The following is a 24,876-nucleotide window of genomic DNA, read 5'->3' on the forward strand; positions in this document are numbered from 1 at the left end:
AAGAATCTTTTGACCCCTATGACGTCTAGTAAGGATCGGAGATTGTCTAAATGGTAATAAGGAAGTGGCTCCCGTCCTCTCATATCATATAAAAGAGAAAACTGTTCTGCTTGTTCTCTCTTTTCCCAAGTAATTACATTCAAATCGTTATTTTCAATCAAGTTGGTCGTCGTCACACCACTCGTTGATGTGGATCTGGGAGGAGTTTCTCATGCCACTGCAGAATTGAGGGTTCGCAACAACTTTGACAAATTTCTGCAAGAGCTGGCAGATCTGACCATCAAGCGGGCAAGTGTTGGGCTTGGTAGGTTCAAGTGAACCTTTAGGCAGAGAATTAGCTTAGAGTGAAGTTTACCATAGTAGAAAAGAGGTCGGTGGAACCGGTACAGAAATGGGTGATTTTCCATTCGACTTGGGAATTCCGTCTCTGGCCTTTGAAACTGAGAAACAAAACAAGATCATTTCGTTCCATTTTTTAGTCAAATAGTGAAGGATTGTAGTGAATTGTGGGAGTTTCTAAGGAAAGATATCTTCTCAAAGTCAAATCTTCAAAAGGATGGAGTTCCAGCAAAACCCTTTCTAAGGATGAGGACGGTAGTTCGGGAGTTCGCTCGAAAGAAAGAACTGGCATACCAAGGGGGATCTTTCGATCACTCTGTTAGATCCAAGACACCCGAAGAGGTGTATATTTTGTATTTGAATATGAATTCGTTTTTAGAAAATGTCGTGAAGCTTCTGCCCGGGGGGTCTCGGCAGGCTTCGGTGAGGTTTCTCTTTTCGGTCTATATCGCTCTTCTTTTTTGGGATATCAAGATGGGACGGCTAGTGGTATCGGAACTTCGTCCATGTTGTTGGGCTACCAATGGATGATTTGATCTGAAAGCATGTCTCCGACTTAGCCTATAACCCTATAATCCCTGGCGCCCTGTCTTATAGACGAATTCCCTTCAGGTATCTATCATAGACAACAAAGGCACAAATTTGACAGGAATACCTGCACCCGTAGCTCCCATCATCACACCTATCCCGGGATATTGAATATGATAAAAGAAAGAAGGGTCATAGACAGATGAGCGTTTACGACCGTTCTTTTTCTTTAGGTACCTCTTGGATTCTGAGTTTGTTCCAACAGCTGCCACACGTGAGATCCTGATCGTCTTCCTCTCAGTGTTGTTGCCCACCACCGATTCCAACTACCGTCTATGTACGATCCATACTAGATCTGACCAACTGCCCATCCTCCCTTTCGTATTCATTCGACCTGAGGCAAAAGAGAAATCATACAAAGAAAGGTTCTTTCATGCAATGCATAACGAGCGAGCCTCCTATGGATTCCCCGGCCCTATTGCGCATAGCTAGCAAGAGACCCCCCCACATCTTTCTTATTAGGGGCACTAAAATGCCTTAGCCAGAGTCTTTCCTTAGGTTACTGGAAATGCTCTCCTTCTCCTTTAGGATAGGATTGTCGTTGGTCCTTCCTTCTTTCCCCTCTCTCGGCTAGATGTTGGTCCAGCCTACTACGAGGATCCCGTATCCAGCAACCCAACCTAAAAAAAGAACCCTCCCCGCAGTGTGTCCCTCCTTGAATTATTCGGTCATGCAATACTTATTGAATACAAAGAACAAAATGCATTTCGACCTAGGTTGTTGCGCTCCTGCCCCACCTCTTGGCTTTATTGAAGAAAGAGCTCTTGCCTTTAACTCAAAACAGTACAAATAGCATAATTTCATTCCGATATTATCGATTTTTTGAGTTTCACATTTCTGAATTTCCATTTCTCAGCATGGGAGAAGGGGGCGAAACTACACACTTTCGTGTTTAAAGTATTGTCCGAGTGAATAGGCAGCGCCTACCACGCAAAGCTTTCTTAAAGAGGCATGCTTCTCAGTACTGATTCGTATGGAATTAGCACGACCCGACGATCAAATTCTTGGTGGGAATCATCAACTTTATAATGTTTTAATAACGGCTCACGGGCCAAATCCTGAAGAAAGCTAAAAAGCGTTGTTTGATGAGCCTACGTATTATTAGGTCATTGGTCAGGTAAAGGCTGACCAAGCCCCCTTCGAACCTGGAGAACGTGGGACGCTGGGTCGGGGTTTACCTTGGTGTAATCCGGAAGAGCTAACACCGGTTCTTCCATCACCGCTCATTTTCAACCTCGAATGCATCTTGGCATCTAGCGTCCCAAACCCAAGCTCTATTGGGGTTTTAGATCCTCGGGAAATCTCTTTTCTTAATACCCCTATTCTCCTTTCATCCAGAGCAGCCGTAACTTGGGCTCATCAGCAAGGCAATACAGCTATCGATCAATAAGCTGCTTTTAGAATCATGTTTAGTTCTCCTCATGTACCAAGTCTGTGCGGAGAGCCGGTTGAAAAAGACATTTCGGGTCCTTTTTGAGTCCTCGTAGAGCTAAAGATTTGCATTTCCGACCATATTGGACTTTTTCTTTTATGGCGAAAGGGTGCCAACAAGATCTTCTCTTAGGTCTACGTCCTAAAGGCCGGGTGGTCTATAAGATATAAGATCACTATCACTCAACTAGCGGGAAAACCAAGCGCTTGCGCGAAAGAAGAAGCGCCAGGGTTATGAACTTCTAATCTATAATCTGATGATCGAGTCGATTCCATGATTAGAAGTTCATTCCATACCGAGCCAGACCGGAATAGGGCTAGGATATATACATCAAATACACATTGGGCACGATGGTACAACGTTATACTTCTCCCCTCGGGAAGGAGGGGAAGGTATAGCGGAGGGCATCGCGCTGGGTTGTCCCCCTTCGGTAAGCAGCCAGGTTGAGGTTGAGGTTGATCCAAGCACATTGCTCCATGGAATGGCTTCGCTTGACTTGAGTTGGGAAGAGTCATATTCATATTCCGACCTACCCCACCCTTCCCTTTACGTACGTGAATTAGGTCGATGATCTTCATGCGTGAATAGCCGGGAGGAAAGAAAGGGCGGCATTTCCGACACATTATCCTTATTTTAATAGATGACTTTGGTCTATGTCAATTGTAAATCAGAGAAAAGGTATTCCAAAGTCTTTTTTTGAAGATCCACGAAATAGTCAATTTTGAAAGAACTTATTGTCAACCTCTTTCAGATATGAATCTATCTGATTCGGAGGGGACGGGAGCTGGGAGGGCCTATCGTGAGGGAACTTTCCTTTTCACGGTAGGCGAAGGTAAAGGGGGAGCAACGTACCAAAAGGATAAGTTGCGTTGGAATTGATAAAGTTCCGTGGAGTTCATAATTGCATAAAAGGTACGACACCGATTTAGTAACTCAACTTACAATCCGAGTCTATATGGACAGCAATAATACGGGTGGTCAAAATAGGGATGGTCCTTCCCTAACTGAAAGGTCGTCGCTCAACGGATAAAAGTTACTCTAGGGATAACAGGCTGATCTTCCCCAAGAGCTCTTCCCCTGCCCTACATTCTTGACTAGGAATGATATAAGGTCCGCCCTTAGGGCGTTCCTTTGTGTGTAGCGATTTGATACTCTAGTCAAATCCTCTTCAACAGTCTTTTCGTACAGGCTATTCAAGGTCTATTGGCTTTCTTGCGCTAACAGCTTGAGCAAGAAGGCCTAGCTTTTGATGGTAGCTGACGCTAGGACTTGGGAAGAATATACATGAGAGTCGTGAGTGTGAGGTTTACTTTTGGGCATGCTTCGTTTGCTTTGCTCTTCTTCTTTTGACTTGCTCCCCCGCCATGATCGAATGAGAATGGATAAGAGGCTCGTGACTCTCTCTTCGAGCATTATACTGAAAACCTAGAAATCCTTTCTCTAGGGTAGAACACCTATCTGATGTTGATAGGCAGTCAACGTACGTAGCAGCAAGGATGGTGCATTGCCTATTTCTCGTTCTCGCTCGAGAGCCAAAACGAAAACGCCTGCCCCCTTCCCAACAATTGTACCTTGCCTTGGGGCGTCTTTGGCTTTACGAGAGAAAGCCCGCCGGAGAAGTCTTTCTCTTACCGTCCCGGATCATATTCCGGTGCATCCACAGAAGAGGAAATTGCAATGCATCTTGCTCAGCAGGTATAATGAGGTTCGTCATTTATTGTATAGACGGATTTTTCTTTCAGAAGAGAGAAAATCAAAATTTCTGATGATTGATAGCTCTCTTCTTTAAAGCTTATGTCGTAGAAGCTGACATCAAGCTATTGGCGCTTCGATAGGCGAGAGGTGTGAGCACCGCGAGGTGTGAAGCGATCTCGCGGCTCTCGATTTTTTAGCATGTTGGGAGATTAGGCGGCAGTTGAAAGAGCTGCTCGAAAGCTTGACGCCCCTTTCTACTTCATCGCCGTAGGTCCTTCTGCACTGCTTGATCCGTTCATTCATCACCGTACCTTTTCAATGAAAGAAGACAAGGTATATGCGCTTAGTCCCCGAGCGGATTCTGTGCTTCTTGCCAATGGGTATATAGGTTGAGTTGAGTGAGCTCCTTTTATGTAGCTCTACCACATGAATAAGCAGATTTAGGAACCGTATAATTCGAATACCGCGAAATGAGAGGCCGGTCTAAGATCGAAGACTCATCAAGCCAGTACAGGTACATTGGCTCGACTTCCCGATAGGAAAGAATGGCTTGTTTGCAGAATTACTAGTCTGACTGTGCTTTCCTAGCCTTTGGCTATTCTTGATTTGATCTTGCCAGGAAGAAGGGCATCCAACAAAAAAATGGAACCTCTCGCAGTATACAAAATAAACTTTGTAGCTGAATACAACCATTTCTTTCCGCCCCACATCTATAGAAGTAGATAAATGGGAATTAATTCTAACTCCCACATGATAAAAAATAGTAAGAGGTCTCGAGCAGAAAATGATCCTATTTGACCGCTATACATTGCTAACATTAGAAAATGGAATAATCGGGAATCTCGAGTAACTGGCCAAGCCGCTAAAGTGGTGATAAACCCCGTCAATAAAATGGGTCCTATGGAAAGTCCATTGATTCCCAATCTCCAGTAAAAATCCAAAAAAGGGATCCATTTATAATCCTCCATCAGTTGGATTAATGGATCGTCTAATTCGAAATGATAACAAAATGCATAGGTTGTTAGAAGCAGCTCGAGTACACAGATACATATAGTATACCATCTCATTACTTTATTTCCTCTATGAGGGAAAAAGAAAAGTAATAAACCTGCAAATATTGGATTGAGGCAAGCTGGTAAGCCACATCAGCCAGTAAGTCACATGAGGCGGCGGCACTTCCATTCTCGGAGGGAGGTCCCGCAATCCTAACTATCGCCGATATCCTCAATACCAAGTCACATAGAACCTTAGTACTCCTTTCTTCAAAGGAATCCAGGACGATTTTGTAGTCCTCACTGAAGTAGGCATCCATCATCTGATCATTGATAGGTTTACCGGGACGAACCATCAAGAGATCAGCAGCATAAGGCATATGAACGTTATCAACCAGCAGGTTTCGGTATCAGCAACAATTAATGGTTTCAACTTAGTGCTAGATACTTTCAGCGCAGTGATATAGGTAAGATTGTTACGATGCTTTCTATTACCAATCTTTCTTGCTCTTATTGGATTGATCTCACACAATTTGCCTTGAATGATTTCTGAAAAAGTGCTTTCTCTCTCCTTTTCTGATAAGGCCTTTTGAGGTATGGAAAGAAGTCTAACCATATTTGATCATCCCTGGACTCTCTCTCAATCTCATCCACGGGTATCCCTCTCAATGGATCCCTCTTGCCAATAATCTTCGTTTGTCCCGGTATTGCTATGGTAGGCAATAATGTAGTAGTTATCGCAAAGCATATCAGCAAATATCAACTCACTATTCCTGCAGGAACAAGAACTACTAGCTACCCAGCTCTTGGCTTGGTAATGCACTCGGGCATAGATCCATTTTTGTACTAATACAAATGCGCACTATCAGGAGCATCTTCCTGCGAGTCTGCCTAGCTATTAGGAAGTAGGGTCCTAGAAACCCGGATATACCTATCCAGCCTTACTAGAAAGATAGTCCCTGGAACTTTCAAGGCTAAGAAGGAAGACCTGGATGATCCGCTCAAACTCGTTTTAGTATTTGCCCTGACTTGAAAGGCCTTCGATCAAGATCTATCAACAGGATTCCCAACGCGTGAGAGGTTAATGCCAGCTACACTAGCTGAAAATCTCTTAATATCAGGGATTCCGCATTCATAGTTATATCCCCCCTGACACTGGGATGTGTAATGAAGCTGCCAAACGGATCGATTATTCAGGACGTTCTGTGATTGTTGTAGGTCCCTTTTCATTACATCGATGTGGATTGCCTCGCGAAATCGCAATAGAGATTTTCCAGACATTTTGAATTCGTGGTCTAATGCGACAACATTTTGCTTCGAACATAGGAGTTGCTAAGAGTCAAATTCGGGAAAAAGAACCCATTGTATGGGAAATACTTCAGGGAGTTATGCAGGGCCATCCCGTATTGCTAAATAGAGCGCCTACTCAGCATAGATTAGGCATCCAGGCCTACTTTCCACTTTGTTACTATGGAGCCAGGCGGCAAGCAAGTGAATGTGATCCCGCCCTCTATCAGTCGGTGTGTGTGAGCTTCGCTCCAACCCTGACCGCCCATCTTATGAGTCCATTCTTGTCGCAGTTGTTGGTTTGTTGTACTATTCTGTACCTCTCTCGATTGATAGAAAGACGTTCGGGAGCTGGGAGGGCAAGATAAAAGGAAAGATCATGCAAGCAATGAGCCAACATAAAGAACCGCGCGACGAAAGGGAGATCAATCAAAAAATAGGCCATGAATGAAGAAGTAGTGGGCCTTTCACCCTCTTTCTAGTGACTCGGGGAGCTCGCTCTGTAGCGTTGTCACATAAGATAAGCACGCCGCCCGCCTGCTGGCCGGGCAAATCGAAGTTCTCTTCCGAGAATTTTCTGCCGAGATCATCGTCGGTTAATCTATTTATGATGAGCTAACTGACTGAAACCTTTCGTCGCGAAGAACTTATTGTTGAAGATATCAAAATGGTTTATATTTTGGTGGACTTTTCGGGGCTCAAATGTGAATATGGAGATTAGATTATTCTAGTCTAAGGTTTTGTCTATTATTTATTTTTTTCTTTTAGTTTTGGACTCGAGTAGTGAGCTTTTTAAATAGGTTGCCTAATTTTAAATTGGGAAAGATTAGATGAGTTACTTGTCTTTTTTCTTAAAAAAAAGTACGCATAGAAATAGATACGTCAAATCGCGTGTCAGATACGTATCTGGAAAGTATATGAAAATATAAATACATCAAATCGCGTGTTAGATACGTATCTGGGAAGTATCTGGAACTATCAGTATCTGATACGTGTCTGATACTGATTCTTTGCCTCATATGAAGTATCTGTGCTTCATAGATTATTTGTGATAAAGCATTTATCTTGAAAAATGGTGTTGATATATGTTCTGCAACAAATGAAAATATTTTATGTGTACTAAGGCTGCTAGTATCTAAAATGCTCCATAAAGTTGAAATGTTCAACACCGCAATTACACAAAACAAAAGAAGGAAAGTTTCTCCAAGAGAAAATGCTCATCTTTGACATCTAAGACTAGGTCATATTAATCCCAATAGGATTTAAAGGTTGGTTAAGAATGCACTTATAAACGAGTTAGAAGAAAAATATTTACCAATATGTGAATCTTGTCTAGAAGGAAAAATGACAAAACAACCTTTTACTGGAAAAGGTTATAGAGCCAAAGAACCCTTGGAGCTTATACATTCAGACCTTTGTGGTTCGATGAATATTAAAATAAGGGAAAATTTTGAATACTTCGTCACTTTTATTGACGATTATTCTAGATATGAGTATGTTTACCTAATACAACATGAGTATGATGCATTTGAAAAGTTCAAAAAGTATAAGGTTGAAATTGAAAATTTATTAGGTAAAAGGATAAAAATACTTCAATTAGATCGAGGTGGAGAGTACATGGATAATATGACAATTATGTGAAGTTTGCCAACACATACATCTCTTAAAATAACAATTTTTTAACAATTTTTTCTTTGTTAATGCTTTTACCTACATTTAGCTTGGAATCTCTAGTGATCTTGGTAATGTTTTTGACAACTAAGATAGAAGAAAAGCCTAAGAGATTTTTAATTACAGTGTATTTTAAGGAAAAAAGGATAGACTTCAAATACGAATGCAAAGAGGCTAGAGTTTCGTTTTGTATTAAACTACAAACCTAAACTATAAGAAATTTAAGCTAATTTAGGTATCTTCATTTTAACCATTGATATAATCTAATGCATGATAGGATAAAATTGCTATACAATGAGGGATGGATCTATGAAGGGACCAGGGACACTTGTCCCCTAACATCGGGTTATTTTACCAATATATATATATATATATATATGATTTTTTTATTAAATATAAAATATAATTTAGTTAATAGGCAATATCTGCTTGGGGATTTTTTTTTTTAATCAATTTTTGTTGCTTAAAATTTCATATATTATATATAATAGCTTAAAATACTTCATTCCAAAAAAAAAAAAAAATTGTTTGTAATGGAACCTCACAATTTCAATTTTGTAGTCAATAGTTACATTAAGTTCAAAAATTATAGATGACACAAATGGATGAAAATTTTAACCTTATATAAGGTTGTGCTCCCTAACATGAAATTCTGTACATCAATCTAATTTAATAGAATTATATTTTAAAATTAAGATTAATTTTTATTTCTTTGTTTTCTTCTCATTTTCAATGGACAGAGAAAAAAACAAACGATAAGCCTGAAATCATATTAAATCATACCAACTAAATAATTTTTGGTTGAGAAAATTTGGCCGACGCCCCACAGCCTGTCTTACTTACTTCAAGACCCCCTTAAAAAAATAATAATAATAATTTATTAAAAACTTGTTTTGTTAAAAAAAAAAAAAAAAAAAACAATAATTTAATGGAATCCAAGGTGAGATTGTGGTTTGAAAATTAAAATCCGATTGTTCCCATTGATAAAATAATGGATAACAAATGAATTGGCTTACTTTTTATAATACAATTGAAGATAGGAGGATTCAAATCACAGATCTCTTATAAATTACCAACATATTCAAATGTTAATTGAGTTGGGAGAGAGAAGAAATAAAAAATTTAATTTAAAATAGCTTATACTATTTAAAATAATAAAAACTAACAACTAAAAATTTACATTCTAAAAACTTAAAAGTAAAACACACATTTTCTTCCAAATTGGAGACTAAAAACTCAATTTTTCCCCAGAAAAAAAAAATATACAACCGATAGACACAAAAAAAAAATTAATTTTAGAATCAGTTGCTTTTTAAATTTTTTTAATTTATTTTGATTTCAAATTTTTCTTTTAAATTAAAGCTTCATCAGCCTAGTATTTTTCATAGTACAAGTACAACAACTGCATGCACCTTTAGACTCAAATATCGAAGCTTCACAAGCTTATTAATAATTAATATATATTGATATTTTAAAAAAAAAAACATGTATAATTTATTTTGAGTGGAAGAAGAAAACGGAGATCCACACATGTAAAATTCAGAAAAACAAAAACTGGAGGAGCTATTTATTCTCTCTCATTCTCATCACATTGTGCAGCGGAGTTTATAGTCATCTCCCAATTTGTTATCACCTATTAGCTGAGATAAGGTGAAAATTCTGGGCTCATCAAGCTTCCTCTATCAGCCTTAATCTGAAACAATGTCATCTTCACCGCCGCCGTCGACAACCCGCCGCCACCTGCTGGTTTTTCCTTTTCCAGCTCAAGGCCATATGCTCCCGCTTCTCGATCTCACCCATCATTTAGCCTCTCATGGCGGCTTCACCATCACCATCTTGGTTACTCCCAAAAACCTCTCAGTCCTTCACCCCCTTCTTTCCGCTCACTCCTCCGACTCTGTTCGCACTCTGGTTCTTCCCTTACCCCATCATCCCAAATTGCCTAATGGCGTTGAAAACATCAAAGATATCGGCAACCATGGCAATGTTCCTATCTTGTTGGCTCTCCGTCAGCTCCATGATCCCATTGTTGAGTGGTTCAACTCCCACTCTTCTCCTCCCAACGCCATCATTTCCGATTTCTTCCTCGGCTGGACTCAATCCCTCGCCGACCGTCTTCAAATTCCCAGGATTGTTTTCTACTCCTCTGGTGCCTTCCTCGTTAATGTCATGGATTACTGCTGGATTCACACAAAAACAACTAATCTTCGTTCTTCTATTACGATTCCTAACATACCCAACTCACCCTCTTTCGAAAGAGAGCATTGGTCGTTCATGTCCCTGAAATACCAGGATTCAGACCCTGATTGGGTTCTATTGAGGGATGATGCCATGGCTAATGCAAACAGTTGGGGTAGTGTTTTCAATACGTTCGAGAATTTGGAGCATGACTATTTGGAGCATTTAAGGAAGGAAAGGGGGGAAGGGCGTGTATTTGGAGTTGGGCCGCTGAATCTCATCGGCGATAAGGATGGGCGTAACCCAATTAGAGATTCGAGTTTAAAGGTACTGACATGGCTTGATGGATGCCCTGATGATTCGGTGGTTTACGTTTGTTTTGGGAGTCAAAAGAAATTGAATCGGCAGCAAATGGAAGCACTGGCTTCTGGGCTTGAGAAAAGCGGTACTCGATTCGTGTGGGTGGTTCAGACAATTCACCAAACAGATGGTGGATTCAATGGAATACCAATTGGTTTTGAGGATCGTGTGTCAGATCGGGGAATATTGGTGAAGGGATGGGCGCCGCAAGTGGCGATACTAAACCACCGAGCCGTGGGGGGGTTTCTGAGTCACTGTGGCTGGAACTCGGTGCTTGAGAGTATAGTGGGCGGAGTAATGATACTTGGTTGGCCCATGGAAGCGGACCAATTTATTAATGCGAGGCTATTGGTAGAAGAGTTGGGAGTGGCGGTGCGCGTTTGCGAGGGGACGAACTCGGTGCCTGAATCGGACGAGTTGGGGAAGGTAATCGCCGAGTCTATGAGCGGAGATTCGCCGGAGAAGATGAAAGCGAAAGCGCTGAAAAGAGAGGCGGTAGAGGCAGTGAGGAGCAATGGGAGTTCATGGAAAGACATGCAAGACTTGGTCAATAAGCTGATTCACCTTCCTCTAAGGACATGACATTACCTCATCCTCATGTATTTGGACTTCGAAAATTGGGCAAAATAAGTTACCATTTGTTTTTTTGACCTATTTTTTTAAACAAATTTTTTCATGCAAACATGATTGTATAATTACTCTTACGTCCCTTATCACCAACCTACAAAATTAATTTACATTTTTCACTTAAAATTAATTTATCCAAAAACCATTAACACAAAATTATTCACACAAAAAATTCTCCATCAAATTTGATTTGTTTACAACCCTACAAAAAGTTCTCTTCATCAAATTGTTTTTAGAACGAAATTCATTAAGTCCAAAACTTGTATCTCACAGAGTTGTAATTTTGTACACTATGTCGTAAGAAGGTATATATTTCATTTTTTTTTATGTATTCTCAATAGTTCACTAATTTTTGGGAAAATTGAAAAAACTAAATGATGTTTTTGGAGTTTGATTTATCCTTGTTTTGTTGATTGTTTCTTTTTATTATTATTTTTTTTTAATAATGGCTTGCATTTGATTTTATTTATAAATCTATATTAAAAAAATTTTAATAGCAATTTTTTTTAAGATACCCGATTGGGCTTCACCAGGTATTCACCAGGCAGGAAGCAAATGAGTTCAAATTACCTGGTCGAGCTTCATCGGGAACAAATAAATGTCAGAATAAATTTAACCCAACTGGGCTTTACCGGGGATTCACCGAGTAGAAAGAAAAGTAGTTCAAATTACCCGGTCGGGCTTCACCGGGAGCAAAATAAATGCTTGAATAAGTTTGATTCCCGGCCGAGCTTCACCGGGTTGTTGTGTTTTATATCCTAAAACTCGTGGTTTGTAAACAATAGAACTTATTCTGAAAATTCAATAAGTTGTTATTAAATAGATGTTTTGCTTATTAGAAATCCAATAAACCTAAAAGTCCCTTGACTATTACACGAGTACTTGAACTTTATGTAGAGACATAAAAGTGGATCAGGTTCGAGTAAAAAGTCAAAATGATCTATAGTATATGAATAAGGTTGGGTGCCTTATTCTGGTAACACTATTGGATGTGGCATGCTCTGTAGTTGTTACAAAGAGTTGTAAAGTGCTACAAACGAAGTGATCCAAATTCGTACATGTTATGACATGAGGAGTGGGGGTGTCCTTGTGCAAAAAGGTTTGTACAAGATCGGACCACGAAATTAGTCACTCTTACTTTATAACGTTGATTGTTGTTTAAGACTAACTATTTCAAAGCGATTACCTAAGTAACTTGATCCCAATCCTGAGCTAACTATGAACTCCTGTTTATTCGAGATTATTCTTAGATTTGCATAGGTGAAGGTTGACTCAACAATACCAACTCAATAACCTCTTATTTCAGGGGTAAGACCGGATGGATAACTGGGGACATAGAGTGCAAGAAGGAACTCACTCCTACCCGCTGTTAGAGATAGTAGAGAGGTTGTTCCTTTAAGTGTTGATTCTAGGTCTTGAACAAGGGGCCCCACCCTCTCATTGGCCAGAGAGGGACTCGATTTGTTGATTAGATCACAAATCAATTGTTCATTAGAGGATCAGTGGGACTTAAGGAACAAGAGGTAATTTCGGGGATAAAACAGAGACTTGACCCAACCGTTATTACGAACAACCTGTGAAGGGTTAACTTACTAATCATGATTATATCGAGTGGACATAATATATCTATAGTGAGGGGAGTTCAACTATGGGCTTTAGTGGAGTGACCCATTAGTTAACGAATGGGGGTTAGTTCAGTCTAATGAGTTTAGCCGATTAATCTCGAATAGGTGGAACCCATGATCTGTAGGTTCGCAAGGTCCCCCTACTAGCTCGGAAATGGATTAGCTCTAGAGTAGTATGATAAGTTACTTTGAAATGTTCAAATTAGAATTAAACGGAATTGGAGAATTAATATTTAAATATGAATTTAATATATGAAGGTGAATTTGTGTAAAATTAATTTAATATTTGATATTAAATTAATTAGAATTATTTAAGTTATTATTTATTAATTTTATTAGATAAATTAATTTTATAAAATTAATAATATTTTCAATTTTAGAAAATAAATTGATTTATGAAATCAATTTTTGAAAAGTTGAAAAAGAAGAAAAACACAAAATGAAATTCGAGTTTTTCCATCATCATCTTCAAGTTGCTCACACTAAACCCACCATATTTAAGCTTCAAATACTTCAAGCATGAGCTGCATCTCATGCAGCCATTCTCATTGCATAATGGAATGTAATATATTGAAGAGATTGGAGTGAAATTGAGGTAATGCAATCGTAAGAATTTTTGCTGAAAAATTCGGTTGAAGAAGGTGTTCTTCAAGTGGGTTATTGTTGAGATATTCTTCAAGTTCCCTTGATTCCAGCTTATTTTGAGTCCCACAACTCAATCTAGAGCACCAAGAGAATAGTAGGGAAGATCTTGAGGTGGTCTACAATAAGATTTGGAGAGAATTTGTAACTGGAAATCGAAATTTCAAGAGTTCTACAAAGGTATGACTTGAAACCCATTTATTTCTACTAGAACATGCTTTCGTTCCTACCGAAATTAATGAATTAGAATGCTTATTGATCCTTGTCACTTCTGCTGCGTGCTGATACAATCCAACAATTGGTATCAAAGCATCATTTAAGCATTTATTTCAGTTTAATTTTGGTGTGGTAGGTGTTTTATATGAGTTATATGAAACTGTTGTACTGATATGGTTTTCTGAGTTTTGGCTTTTCATTTCCCTTTGATTTCTCAATTAAATTTGTAATTGGCTCTTGTTTGATGAGCTTATATGTGTTCCCAAGAGTCTGTAATTTTTTTTGAAATCATTAGAGTTGAAATTAAATTGTAATTGAAGAAACAAGTGAAGAAGGCCGAGTTGCAGATTTTAGTTTTTCAGCCTCTGTTCATATCGTCGTTGAGGTTTAGTGCTAGACGATCGTTTAACCTCGGGCGTTAGACGATGTGAAGAAAAGCTAGACGATCGTGTAGTTACAAGCGTTGAGCGTTGAAGTGTTATGCACTAGACGATCGTGTACCTGTGGGAGCTAAACGATGCGTTGAATTGCTACGCGATGGCACTACACGATCGTGTAGCTTTGCGTGGGAGCTAAACGATGGGTTGAAGTGCTATGTGATAGCACTACACGATCGTTTACCCTTGAGCAGTAGCTAAGTGATGCGTTGAGGTGCTATGCAATAGCACTACACGATCGTTTACCTTTATGCACATGTTAAACGATCAATAAGAGGCGTTATGCGATGGCGCTCAGCATTCGTGTTGTATTTGTCTAGCATTAGACGACTTTGCTGCATTATAGTGTTAGACACTAAGCGATCGTGTAGTGTTGTCCGACACTAGACAATGACACTATGGGATAGAAGGAAGATACACGATCGTGTAGCTTGGTCAGGCGCTATGTATTGGCTGCTACACGATCACGCAAACGCTAAACGATCAGGAAAACGCATGATGATGGTTGTCATTGCTAAACGATGAGCCTTAGCGAGATATTGAGCATGGAGTGAGAGCAGTCGGTTCGACCAATTCTCTTGAGGTCTGGTATGATTCAGCCTCAAATGGTTTTTTGCTGGTTTGGTTCAGACTTTGCTGGTTCGATTTAGACGGTTTGGAGCGATTCAAGCTGTTTTGTAATAATTAGGATTTTGTTTGTTTGTTTATGCCAAAACTAAAACCATATCAATCCGTGTTTAATTATTTATGCATTTGATGTATGTTATAATTAAATAAATCTTGTATGTGCATATAGTATGCCATGTAGAATCCCACCATAGAAAGCAAATTACTTGCACTGAAAGTATGTTATAAAATGTTATAATATATAGTATGCATGTTAGGGTTTATTGTATTTAATATAATTGTTATATTAAATATTGAATGTTTTTATGTATATTGTGGATGTTTAGTATATCTAAAGTTTTATAAGTTGTTATAAAATTGGGTTAGATGTTTAAAATCCATAACAAAGAACAATTGCATGCTCACATAGGTTAACCACTCGTTTTAATAGTTAAAATAGGTCGTTAAACTTATAAAACTCGAGTTATAAACTCAACCGGTATATAATCTTGTCGAAGGCTGGGGGTATTTAAGTTGACGGTCTACGGAACACCTCCTACCTGGGGATTATGTGAATTATTGAGCGTTGGTAACGGGTTTTATGAGCATACGTGAGCAATGTGAGGTAATAAAACGATTTATCACCTAGACATCGTAGGTTTAAATCCATTTATAAGTGTTATACTTGGATAAACCACATAAACTTAGGGTTGTTTTTATTAGCCGAAAAAGAACCTAAGTATAAATTTACCTTTTTAATAGAACACTTCAGTGGTAGTTCAATAACTTCTATATGATAAAGATATTAGAAAACTTCAGTGGGAGATTAATAACATATACGATACGTTATTTTTAGCTCTCACATGCCTAAGAGTTCACAGTCTAAATTTAAGTTATACTTCGTGTCACCCTGGGAGTGACCTCCATACGGAAAGTATTTTTTAGCTTAAATCTAGATTTCAGTGAATAAAGGGAAGTTGTTCGAATAGAAATTAAGTATACGATTTCAACTGCCACGTCTCCACATAGTTTACAATATGAGATTCATATGACGCTTCGTGTCACCCTGAGAGTGACCTCCATACAGAAAGTGGATGTATGAGTCAATAACAAGGTAAACGGGGGAAGTAGTTCATAGTAAGTAGGTGAAGGAAATCTGTCAACATATCCTGCGGTCTCTTCCGTTAGTTTGGACCGTGAGATTCTTATGTTGCGCCTGCTGGTTAGCTTTAAGTGGCCCTTTACTAGTCATTTAACAACGGTTATCCCCACGAAGGGTTGTAATATAGGATTCAGAACAACTCAAGCTCTAGAGATGGATAAGATTTCTTAGGTCCATTCCCAACCTTGACTCTCCACTTCGGTAGCAAACTTGGGGTCGACCTCTAACGTCTGAAAATGGAGGGTTACACTTACAGAATTATTAAGTGTTAATAAATTTTGACCAAAAGCGGTATCTAAATGACTATCGGAATATGAGTTATTCTGGAGATAGTATTTAATCAAGAATGTCTTGCTGTAGTATCGTTGCAAAAGAATAATCTTGGGCACATTATTAAATTGCTAAAATTTGATTGGATTTGAAAGCAATACACTTATAGAATTTGTTTATAATTTCATAATAAGAGTTCGATAATACAATTGTTGGCATCAGATAAACTGATCGGGGATAATTATGTAACCTGGAAATCAAATTTGAACATGATACTTGTGATAGACGATTTGTGGTTTGTCTTAACAGAGGATTGTCCTCCCATCCGAGCTCTAATACAAACTGAACTATTCGAGATGCATATGATAGATGGATTAGTATATCCTCGCCAACATATCTGATGTTTTGACAAAGAAACATGAGGATATGGGTACTGCCAAAGAGATTATGGAATCTCTACATGGGATGTTTGGACAACCGTCCTTCACCTTAAGGCATGATGCCATAAAGTACGTTTACAACAGCCGCATGAAAGAGGGGGCCTCTGTTCGTGAACATATCCTGGACATGATGGTCCACTTTAATATGATAGAAGTAAACTACGTTGTTGTTGACGAGAGACGTCAAGTCGGTTTTATTCTAGAATCTCTTCCAAAGAGTTTTATGCAATTCAGTACGAATGCACTGATGAATAAAATTGAATATAATTTGACGACTCTGCTGAATGAGCTACAGGCTTACCAGACTATGTTGAGAACTAAGTATCTGGAATCAGAAGTAAATGTTACTACTGCTGAGAAAAGGGGAACATCCTTCAAGCCTGACGTTGCCTCATCTTCACAGAGTAAGAGTATTCCTGTTAAGAAGGGCAAAGGGAAAGGGAAGACGAAACCTGCTGGAAAGAAAGGCAAGAAAAACGCTGCAGATAAAGGAAAGTGTTTCCACTGCAACGAAGAATGGCACTGGAAAAGAAACTACCCTCAGTACCATGTCGAGAAGAGAGCAGAGAAAGCAAACTAGTTCTTAGGGACCGCTTACTCAGCTTGACCAGTAAGAGATGTTGCTACTTGATCTTACTTGCTTTTGTGATCTTGTAAAGAACAAATTGTATATATTTTTGTTGTAAATGAAATGTTCATTATCGAAAAAAATTTGAAACCGAATTAATTCGATTCGGTTTGTTTCAATTTTGAAAATCGAATTTGAAATCGAATCGAACCATTTTAACGAATATTTATTTATTTATTTATATGTTTATATAATTTTTTTAAAAAAAGAGTAAAACCAAATTTAAATTGAACCATTTTTAATTTAAAGAACAAAACTGAATTTAAAATCGAATCGAACCGAACCGTACCATTTTTTAATTAAGAAAATACAACATAGATTTTTTAAAAATTTCAAAACCAAATTTGAAACCGAACCGAAGCACATATATGCAGTTTGGTTCGATTCAGTTTGAACCAATAAATCGGTTTGGTTCGATTTTACATATTAAAAAATTCGATTTGGTTCGGTTTCACCATCAAACTGAACCAAATCGAGCCATTTCCACCACTAGTGAGAGTGGCCAGATCGCCAACTCAACAAGCCTACCATTTTGGGGATTCTTCTGATTGGGGAGCTGGGATCACAGCTACACAATAAGGAATTCGCTCCTTCCCCAGTGTCGGGGCAAGTAGATAATGCTCCTTTAATGGCTGATTCTGAGGCTTGAACAATATGTCGCCACACCCTCTCCTAGCTCGAGAGAGTTTTAATCATAGTTGGACTATGATTTATTGTTCATTAGAGAGATCGGTGGTACTTGAGGAGTTAAATGTAACTACAGGGGCAAAACGGTAATTTTGGCCCAACTGTACTTACGAGCAATTTGTGAAGGGTCATTATACTATTGATTGCTTATATCCAATGGACACAGAATTATATTTATAGTGCGAAGAGTTCAGCTGTCGATCTTTAGTAGAGTACCCGATAGTTAACGGGTAGTGAATAATTCAGTGATAGACTTGTCTATATTTGCAATTGTTTTTAAATGATGTTATACATTTGGTTATTATTCCTAAAAATGCTACCAATTGCAATTACCCAATAATTTAATTAAAGAATTTAATTAATTATTCACGTATCATTGAACCTTCAAGCTACAGATCTAAGAGGTCCCCTCGGTAGCTCAATGAGATTTAACGAGAATTAGTTTTTGCAATGATTTGAATTGTTCAAATTACTTGAGGAAATTAATTATATGTGATATAATTAATTAAATTTTAATTATATATGATATAATTACTATACTGAATTTGATACATTATAATATTAAATAAAGTTTTTTTAGATGAAATAAATATTTGAATATGATTCAAATATTAATTGTATTAATTGGATTCATATGGTTAAATTTAATATAAATGTGATTTATATTAAAAGCAATTTGTGGGAGAAAGGAAACCATAGGTTATATTGTATATAATACAATATTAAAACTATAGGTTATATGTTATATTTTATGTAACATATAGTTTAATATATATTGTATGATAAGTTAGTTGCCATATGAATATATATTAATTTATTTCTTAAATTAATTAATTAATTAAATTGTTTTTTTAAATTTTTTTTTTTTTTTTTGTAAGGAATTGCTCCCTTAAGCCTTAGAATCAGCCCTTAAGGAGCAATTTATTTACTTACCCCAACCTCGGGGAAGAAGTGAATTCCTTCTTGTGTATATATGTTCCCAGGTCCCCAATAAGACGAATCCCTAAAATAGTAAGCTTATTGAGTCGGCGATCTGGCTACTCTCACCCATACAAATCAAAGGATCTCCTTCATAGGCAGGAATTCACAATTCACTTGGGATTCAGGTCATATTACCTGTGGTCATCCTGGTGAAATGTAAGTCTTCATTATAAACAGTGTTATATAATGAGACTAAACATTTTGTGGTATGGTCTTATACAAACTTCTTTGTATAGAATATCCCTGCTCACATGTCTACACATGAATGATCAAGATCAGATCATTTGTAGCACTTTACAAAAATTGTAAAACCTATAAAGCGGGTCATACTCGTAGTGTCACCAGGATAAGGTATCTAGTCTTATCCATCTACTACAGACCATTTAGGTTATCACTTATTTGGGATTGGTGTCCTAATTCTCCTGGTAGTCTCATAGTTTGTAAACACTTTGTGAAAATATTGTTATTAATAAAATAAGTGTTATTTTATGAGCATTTATCAATCCAATAAACTAAGATCCGTGTTTATTTCATGTAACTTAAGCATGTATGTGGAGACATACAAGTGGATCATGCTTTAAATAATAACCTAAATAGTCTGTAGTATAAGAATAAAGGAGAAATATTTTATCCTTGTGACACTATGGATACAGCTCACTTTGTAAATGTTACAAGTGTTGTAAAGTGCTACAAATGATCTGATCCTGACCATTCATGTGAAGACATGCGAGCGGGGTATCCTATACAAAGAGTTTGTATAAAACCAGACTACGAGATGATTAGTCTCTTTATATAACGTCGTTGATAATTGAGACTTACATTTCACTAGGATGACCATAGGTGACATGACCTTAATCTTGAGTGAGTTGGGAACTCTTGCTCATGAGGGCAGTCCGATTGGGGATTCGTCCGATTGGGGAGCTGGGAACTCAGCTACACAAGACGGAATTCACTTCTTCCCCGTAGTAGGGGTAAGTAGATAAATTGCTTCCTTAAGAGCTGATTTTGGGTCTTGAACATAGTGATCACACCCTCTCTTTGGAAGAGAGGACTCAGTCATAGTAGAACTATGACTTATTGTTCATTAGAGGAATCGGTGGTACTTAAGGAATTAGATGTAACTACAGGAGCAAAATGGTAAATTGACCTATTCGTACTTACAAACGATTTGTAAAGGGTCATCGCCCTATTGATTGGTTATATCCAATGGACACGGAAATATATTTGTAGTGCGAAGAGTGCAACTGTCGGTCTTTAGTGGAGTGACCAACAGTTAACAGATGGTGGATCTCATGATTAAAGAGTTTAGTCAGTTATTCACGTCCCGTTGGAGCTTCAAGCTACAGGTCCATAAGGTCCTTTTGGTAGCTCAATGGGTTCAAGTTGAGAATCAGATTTTGGGTTAGTTTGAAGTGTTCAAATTAACAAGATGAAATTTAATTATATGTGATATAATTAAATAAATTCAATTATATGTGATATAATTGATATGATACATTAGATACATAAATTGGAAGAATTAATATAAATATGATTTATATTAAATACCATAACATAGAAAAAGAACTATGGTTCGTTTCATATGATGAAATATTAAAATTATAGGTTATAAATATAATATAATAAGTTCATTATCATATTTATTTATAATATATTAATTATATGATAATTAATTCTTTTTCTTTAATAACCGATTGAGTGGGAGGTTATTGGAAGTTATGGTAACTGTGAGATAAAAAGGAAAATTGTTTTCCAAATTGGTAAGTGATGATTCATTGTGTCGTTTGACAAAAAAAAGGACTATCGAGTAAAAACGCTTTACTAAGCGATAGTGTCTCACAGCCCACATGATTGAGTACCAAGTTTACTATACCATAGTTACTCGTTTACTCGTTGCTAAACGATTAAGTAGCAAAGTCTATACGATAGCCTTCATCCATCTCCCACTTACTCGATCATCTATCTACTCCTTTCCTCTATCCAAAGTCACATAGAGCCCACAACTTCGGGATTCTCACATCGAGAATATCAAGGTAACACTTGTGGTGGTGTTCTTATACCGTTCGAGGTTCGAGGATCGAGTTGGACTGGATTGTGATCAAGGATTCATCAGTTCGTATTGTTGACTGTTCCATTCGTTGAGATCGTGTTCTGATCGAGTTGCTGAACGATCGAGGGATAGTTGAAGAAAGGTTCTTCAAAGGTTTGAGTACTTTATCCCTTGTATTTTCGTTTATAAGTAGCATGCTTGTAATTTTCTGTCTATGCATAATCTGTTCTTGTAGACTGTAATATGTTTGTGTTCTTTGGATCTCTATATTTTAGATTTCCTTCAACTTAAACATGACCCACCCATATACCTCTACATACATGTTTAAGCTACAAGATAACCCTGGATGTTAGTTTATTGGTTTGTGATTAATGCAACAACTATGGAATAAAATATCATATATTTTATTAAATAAACAATGAGTTTGTACAAAACATTTACAAACTATAGAATCCTAGAGATTCAGGGCATCAAACCCAAAAATCATAATTCACATATCAATAACTCACATCATCACCAAATCATTTTTATCCACTTTTTTTCTTTACTCTCTTTCTTGGGTTTCATTCTAGGTATCCCATGTTGTTTGTTGGATAATATTTTTGTTTCTTACTTGCCATTATATTGTTTCCTTTGAGCATTTTGAAAATTGGTATCTGTAATGATGTCTTCATTGGTTAACGGGCTATATAAAACGCATCTAACTGTCCTGTCGACTACAAGTTATATGAACAGTAGTTGAATATGTTTTCTAATGGAAAGTGATTGCCAGTCGTGTGTTTCCTACGAAAGTTCGTAATTTTTTTTAATGCATTTTCAATTTTATCTGAAATTATTTGGAAATTCCTTTTGGAGCTTCTTTGACAAACAATTGCTGGTGCAGGTTATCCAACCTTCAAGCATTCAAGCATGTGAAGAGAACCAAATTTTAGTTTTGGAGTTTGCAGAGATGCTACCAATTGGGTGAGGAATATTAAGTATGGACTTCGAAGGAATCTTGAATGATAAAATGAAAGGATTATATAGAAGGTAATTTGGTTGCATGTGAGAGTTTTAGACCTAAGGATAAAAATGAAAAAGATAAAAATTGTTGGGTTGAAAATGTTGGACCTGTCTAGTTCATAAGATTCTGTTGAAAATTTCTCGAGAGTTTCTTGAAGGCATTGTTTAGACTTAAAGTTTTTTGTTTTGATACTCTTCTCTTTTTGTTGGTAGATTTTAAGGAGTTGAGGATAACTTCTGAGAAGGCTTTGACTTTGGAGTTACCTAAGAGTGTTGTGGTGCATGGAGGTGGGTGTTGTCTCTCCTTATTATTACATATACTGGAATTGTATTTATGTAGAATTGTAATTTTGGAATTATTCATATAAATGTTAGTTTAGTAATGTTGTGACATAAAATTGTGAATATATATTATTTGTTTATATGGATAAGATTGGAAATATGTGTTGTTTATTTGGTTGATGAATATTGTTTGTTTTATATATATATCAATGTGATTGGACCTCAAAACAAGAGCATTTATATATATAATTTCTAATAGTATTTAAAAAAAAAAAAAAACATTCGAACTTGACAAGCAAAATGTATCAAGTATTCCTTAAGTTGTCATTTTTTTTGTGTAAGAAGAAATTACATTTGACAAGTAAAAATTGTCAAGTTATGAAAGTTTTGATCTATTATAAATGTCAAAAATTTAAATATTTGACACTTAAAATAAGTGAACAGATCTCATATACTTAACAGTTATAACATATCAAGTAAATTACAGTTTGACACTTTTAGCCAGTCAAAAAATTTCTCTTATTATTGACACAGGATTACTTGACGTTTTTTAAAACATCAAGTAACATTGATACTTGACTATAAAAAAAACGTCAAGTAATACAATTTTTGTAGTAGTGAGATGAGCGCATGCTATTGAGAAACCAATATTGATTTGAAATATATATTTGCCATTGGGTTTCATTGAAATGCGCCTTTCAATCGAAGTTTCCTTTGCATTACTTGTTTTATTACTTCTTAAGCTCTTTATTATTTAGGAGAACTACTAATATCTTTTTTCTTACAGCCATTGTCTAAGTAGTTGCTAAGGTAAGATCTTGGTCCTAGGTCATCTGTATCATTGGTTCAAAACCTTGATTCGGTCAATCACGTAAGACAACCCAAATGCTCTGCTCAGGCTAAACTGACAGAGGGATGGAGGGATGGATTGGGCCTCTTCGAGCAATTGATCGAGTGAACAAAAGAGACAGACTTTCTTATTATCTTATTCATAAGATTGAAAAATATAAATTAATATTTGTTATCTTCTATTCATTTAATAATGATTTTTCTTTATAAAATAAATACGTGAAAATTTCTTCTTATCCTGTATGATCTTATACAAAAGTTGTGAAAATCTTGTGGAGATATCAATCGCAACTTAAAGAAAATTATTGGTCAAAATACCATATTAATCTGTTTACTTTGAGTTTCATCCAATTCTTATTTTTTTAGTACGATAGGGCGAGAATTCAAATCACATACCTCTTGCTCAATAACACATTCTATTTTAGCTTATATACTTACAAATGCCTAATTTTAGCTCATGAACTTTCAATAAATCTTAAAAAGTCCCCAAATTATTTGGTAGCCTATTGTTGATTTATTTTTGAACTCAGTATTAGCATTGTCTATAAAACATTTCAAAAAATATTCAAATAGTGTCTTTTCTTGTATTAAAATTATTGTTTTTATTTAACCAATTTCAATAGAAAATAATAATAATAACAACTTTGAAGGACTAAACTTAAGATTTATTAAAAATAATTGATAGAAAAGATAAGTAAAATAAAACCGAAATGGTATTTTAACGAAGCTATTTAGAACTTGGAAAATAAATCTTGTATTACATCAAATATTCATCTAGTTTTACTAACATCTTTTCTATTAACAAGGTAAGGATTTCAATTGTTCATCTTCTTATATATCCTAAGAAACTGATGACAGATGATGATCTTTATTTGCTGATATTTATGCTCTGACAGCATCAACTACACATCAGTCCTTTGACATTAAATATATAGAAGAACATACCAAATAATCTAACTGTGTATTAAAAATTCTCAGTTAAGTCATTTCATAAAAATAGTTATAATTAGTTAATAGAAAGGTTAATAGTATCATTAAATTACTGTTCTATGGACACATGGCTACTCATAAGAAATTGATTTTGGAGATAAACAGTATATTTTGCTGATAGTATGTTAGATTTTATGTGTCAGGTAACATTCAAAGAGTCCAAAATACATCATTATACATCAATTCTTTTGTTAACAAACACCTTTTATTCCGTAAAGAATTTAATTGAGAATTCTTCTGGTAAAGTTCAATAAATTATTTTGCTATGCTCTCCAACCGTCAACTTTCTTTTCTTCTTTAATTACATAAAGAACAGGACCGTGTTTGGGCATCAATACAATAACTGAGAGAAGAAAAGAGATTTTACCAATTGTTCTTCTTTGTCATGAGCTACAAGAGATTTTATAGTTAAATTGATTTGGTAATTATTGTTTGAAGAGTTAAATTATCTAGTTAAGTTGAATCGGTAATTATTATCTATGTTTGAGATATTGAGCTTAATTGAGTCGAAAGTATGTTGTTGGAGTACAAAGTTCCGTTAAGTTGAATTGTCATATCTAGTACCGTTTTTCTAAATGAAATTAATTATGTCTTGATTTTTTTTTTTTTTTTTTTTTGCTTTTCTTTTTGTGTTATTATTGATTTTAATGTTCAACTATATCGATTTTCCTCCTTTTTTAAGACAAAAAAAAAACTTTCAATTTTTTTCCATTCTTAAAACAGATTCTCTACAAAATATTCATCTACTAAACACAAAATATTCGATTTAATTTTTAAACACTCAGTTACATAATATATTCTTTTCTTCAATTCTAAACCCCAAACATATTCCAAATAAAT

At 36.4% G+C, this 24,876-nt stretch overlaps 1 protein-coding gene across 1 annotated transcript; it reads left to right on the forward strand.

Moving 5' to 3' along the window:
- Positions 1-9,427: 9,427 nt before the first annotated feature.
- Positions 9,428-11,188, forward strand: LOC120081756 (UDP-glycosyltransferase 89A2-like). Its single transcript, XM_090315354.1, has one exon. The coding sequence runs from the start codon at positions 9,706-9,708 to the stop codon at positions 11,122-11,124; it is 1,419 nt and encodes a 472-aa protein (XP_090171480.1). The 5' UTR covers positions 9,428-9,705; the 3' UTR covers positions 11,125-11,188.
- The last annotated feature ends 13,688 nt before the right edge of the window (positions 11,189-24,876 follow it).

The sequence above is a fragment of the Benincasa hispida genome, chromosome 7, assembly GCF_027475165.1.
Source record: "Benincasa hispida cultivar pf3 chromosome 7, pf3_genome.v1.1, whole genome shotgun sequence".
NCBI lineage: Eukaryota > Viridiplantae > Streptophyta > Magnoliopsida > Cucurbitales > Cucurbitaceae > Benincasa > Benincasa hispida.

What these genes read in the sequence shown, in the direction of transcription:
- LOC120081756 (XM_090315354.1), top strand. Translation starts at nt 9,706, where the DNA reads ATGTCATCTTCACCGCCGCCGTCGACAACCCGCCGCCACCTGCTGGTT.